Source organism: Setaria italica, chromosome IX, assembly GCF_000263155.2.
Source record: "Setaria italica strain Yugu1 chromosome IX, Setaria_italica_v2.0, whole genome shotgun sequence".
In the NCBI taxonomy this organism is placed as follows: domain Eukaryota; kingdom Viridiplantae; phylum Streptophyta; class Magnoliopsida; order Poales; family Poaceae; genus Setaria; species Setaria italica.
In genome coordinates this window covers 40565939-40569724 of record NC_028458.1, presented here as the reverse complement: position 1 = coordinate 40569724, position 3786 = coordinate 40565939, and the positions used below count along the sequence as shown (strand labels likewise).

Here is a 3786-nt window from a genome sequence, read left to right as displayed (position 1 = left end):
GAGAATTTTATAAAGTGTTATAGAGCTAATGCCCAATGTCCTGGACGTGGTGTGCAGAGACCAGGGAGATAATGTTAATATTTAGACCTCAGAACATAGAATCAATTAACAGTTATAGTTATTCTAATTAAGAAGCCTTCAATAAATTTTTATTAATAATAATCATAAAAATTCACTTATGGCTATTAATCACCAAAATTCACTAATGGCACCACCTAGTGCTACTGATAGAAAAAATATAAATTGGTTGCAGGATTGAAAGGATTAAGATTTAGCTTGTCAAAAATTGCAGCACACATCTCTTATAGCTTCTGAATAAATCAACAATGAATTGGCAGATCAAAAGCACAGGGACTCCAAGAACAAATTCCCAAAACATAGCGCATGACAGATCCCTAAACACAAGTGCAATAGCTACAAAACCATGAAATTCAGGAACATGCTAGAATGCTAGACTAACAGATCGATCCCTTTGAAACTGGGGCATCCTATTTCCATTTGTTAGAAACAGAAATCTAGTTTCTATAGCAAAGAATGTTCTAGGAAAAAAAAACCATGCTTGATAGAATGAATTCCCAAGAGGCTAGCGACAGCGAGTCAGCGAATCAGGTGCTGTACAATAGCAATTTCTAGATACTTGATTTCTCAAATATAATCTCGAGTACAAGAAAGGCCAACAAAACTAACCCATGGAGCACTCCAGCTAATTACCAAGCAAAGAAAGAACAATTTGTTCAAGAAGATATGGTTCCTTACCAAGAAAAAAAAGGCTCAGCCACGCAGTCTGTGGTGCTGATGCAGGCCTGCAGCAGCACTTCACGACGGATGCGGGAGCAGGGAGGAGACTGTAGCCTAGTGAGAGGAGGGAGATACTCCTGCGGATCTAGCAAGTTCGCCACCATGGAACTTAGCTGTCATCGGAGCAGAACCCTAGCAAGGAAAGGGAGATGAGATGGGGAAGGGGAGGATTCGGATTCAGATGAGATGGGGAGAAGGGGTGGACAAGGCGCACCTAGACCTGGTTCTTGGAGGAGGTCGTGCGGGAGCCAGGAGCTTCGGCGGTGGCGGTAGCTTCCTGCAGGAGCGGGCGGCGCCTCTCGCTCGCGTGAGTCGTCGAGTGGAGGAGACGACAGGGAGGCAGGAAAGGCCGCCTGATGTCTCTAGGCCGGGTGTTTTCCGTGAGGTAATTGAGCTTGGTTGGGCTTTAAATCCCCCGTTCAGCAGGCTACCAAACGCACGAGCCCGATGCCGCATGGAACTATTCCGGACCCGCCCTCGCCCCCACCCCCGTCGGGTCTGAAACCCGTGGATCTCGGGTCCAGACCCGTCCGATTGCCATCCCTAAACAGGTGGATGCCTTTCTAAGGCATATGACATGACATGTGGGCCTATTCTGAGTCAGCATGGTGACATGGCCGGTCGATCTGACGTGGTAGTCAAAACAACTCAAAGAGAGTCAAAACAAGACGCGATGGACATTAGTACACGGTTTATACAGTTAAGTGGTTAAAGATTTCTGATTTTCGAGTTCGATAGTCGAAACCAAACCGAGGCTATAGTTCGATGGTCAAAAATAAACTTTTTCCTACATTGAGAACCAAACCCTGGAACTAAAACCTTACATTCACGCTTTAAAATTTAGAAAATGTTACTAAAATATGTTAGAAATAACTCAATTTGATATTCCACTACTTTATGCAAAGTAGTATGGCTAGACTTATACGTGGACCTCGCGTTAAGAGATGACCCCTAAAACTTAAAATTTGACACCTTAAAATTTGAGCAAAGTTGATTAAAATTGTGGGAGATGATTGAATTTGACAGTCTTGTACTTTGTGTAAAGTAGTGTGACTAAATCTACTTATGGATCCCACGTCAGGAGTCAAACCTGAAACTTAAACATATGAGTTAAACCCATACAAATCCAAAGAAAAAGAAACCACTTCCAACCCGTCCCACCCTGCATTTGCGATAAACCCAGCCCACCCCAAATCATTAGACACTAAAATCCATTTTGACACATTCAGACACACCCGACGTTACAACAATAATACAACCCACCCGCCCTACTAGCACGCCTATCAGAGTACTTGTATCTGTGGACTTGCGGAGTAAGTATCAAATGGATAATCATTCCACATAACTGAATCAAAGTAGAGAGAGACGGTAATGCCAACCGCTGTCACTGCCAGTCTCACAGCATCATTAGGGAAGATAAAAATAAAAGTCCACTGCTGGTTAGCGTCTGATTGCAAAATGAAGCTTCGTCAGTGAGCTGCAGAAGAACATGACCACCAACTTGCCTGTCGCCAGCCGCCGCAATATCAGCGTCGATGTCTGCAATAAAAAATCTCATGTAGACTAAGTACACGCGACCTGCTATATAAACGCCCAAACTGTGAAGTCCTGCACACAGACAGCAAGATAGCAAGAATTAGTCACAAGCCAAGAGTCAGTGGAGGAAAACACTGAGAGAAGAATACAATGGCAGGCAAGGAGGATCTGAAGCTGCTCGGCCTGCTGGTGAGCCCGTTCGTGATCCGGGTGCGCATGGCGTTGAGCACGAAGGGCGTGAGCTACGAGTACGTCGAGCAGGACCTGTTCAACAAGAGCGAGCTCCTGCTCAAGTCCAACCCGGTGCACAAGAAGGTCCCCGTGCTCATCCACAACGGTAAGCCGCTGTGTGAATCGCTCGTCATCGTGCAGTACGTCGACGAGCTGTTTGCCGGCCCGTCCATACTCCCCACCGATCTCTACGAGCGCGCCACTGCTCGCTTCTGGGCCGCCTTCGTCGACGACAAGCTATGTCCGGCATGGATTGGCATCCTTAAGGCCAAGACGGAGGACGAGAGGGCAGAGAAGGTGACGGAGACTTCTGCTGCGATCGGGCAAATGGAGGAAGCCTTCGACAAGTGCTCCGAGGGCAAGGCCTTCTTCGGTGGCGACTCCATCGGGTACCTCGACATCGTGTTCGGCTCCTGCTTGTTCTGGTTTGAGGCGGTGCGCAGGATGTTCGGAGTCGAGATCATTAGCGCAAACAAGGCTCCGCTCTTGACCGCGTGGGCGGAGCGATTCCGGGAAAGTGCGGAGGCGAAGGAAGTGGTGCCGGGGGCGGACGAGGCCGTGCAGTACGCCAATAAGCTCGCTGCCGCTGCCGCCAAGTGAATTGGTTCGGATTGAGTCGTGTAATAAACACCGTGGGTAGCCAAATCATTGGATTGCCAAGTGAATTCTTGTGATCCAGCGTGCCATAAATTGACGTCTTTGTCTTTGATGTGTATTAATTTTGCAGTTTCGTTATGTTCTTCCGTAACGATATGCTAATCTTTCCCGTTTCTAAAAAGAAAAGTGGTATAGAACTGACACTACGGGACACAGTCAAATTGCCGAGTGCCAGGGGCACTCGGCGAAGGGCAGAATACCCTCGGCGAACCGTTTGCCGAGTGTAACACTCGGCAAACGGCACACGGCAAATCTACAGTCGGCAAACACTAGTTCGCCGAGTGTCTTGTGTCGGGCACTCGGCAAAGACTTTGCCGAGTGCCCAGAAAACACTCGGCGAACAATTATTGAAAAAATAAAAAAAAATCACGCACCGCCACTGCTCCGCCGCTGCCGCCACCATCCTCTCCTCTTCTCTTCAGGCCCCGGCGCCGGCGGATCCGGTGGAGGGGACGGGCGGGCGGCGGATCCGGGGGCCGGGGCGGCAGCGGCGGAGGATCCGGGGGTCGGGGCGGTGGGCGGATCCGGGGGCCGGGGCGGCGGATCCGGGGGCCGGGGCGGCGG

General features: G+C 49.2%; 1 protein-coding gene across 1 annotated transcript in view; it reads left to right on the top strand.

Annotated features, from left to right (window-relative positions):
* The first annotated feature begins 2423 nt into the window (after window positions 1-2423).
* The window catches only part of LOC101758653, a 6363-nt gene continuing 5000 nt past the window's right edge, over window positions 2424-3786 (top strand). The window contains exon 1 of the mRNA XM_022829753.1: window positions 2424-3161. Within this exon, the coding sequence (XP_022685488.1) occupies window positions 2485-3161 (677 nt within the window). The 5' untranslated portion in view covers window positions 2424-2484. The remainder of the gene's footprint in view (window positions 3162-3786) is intronic.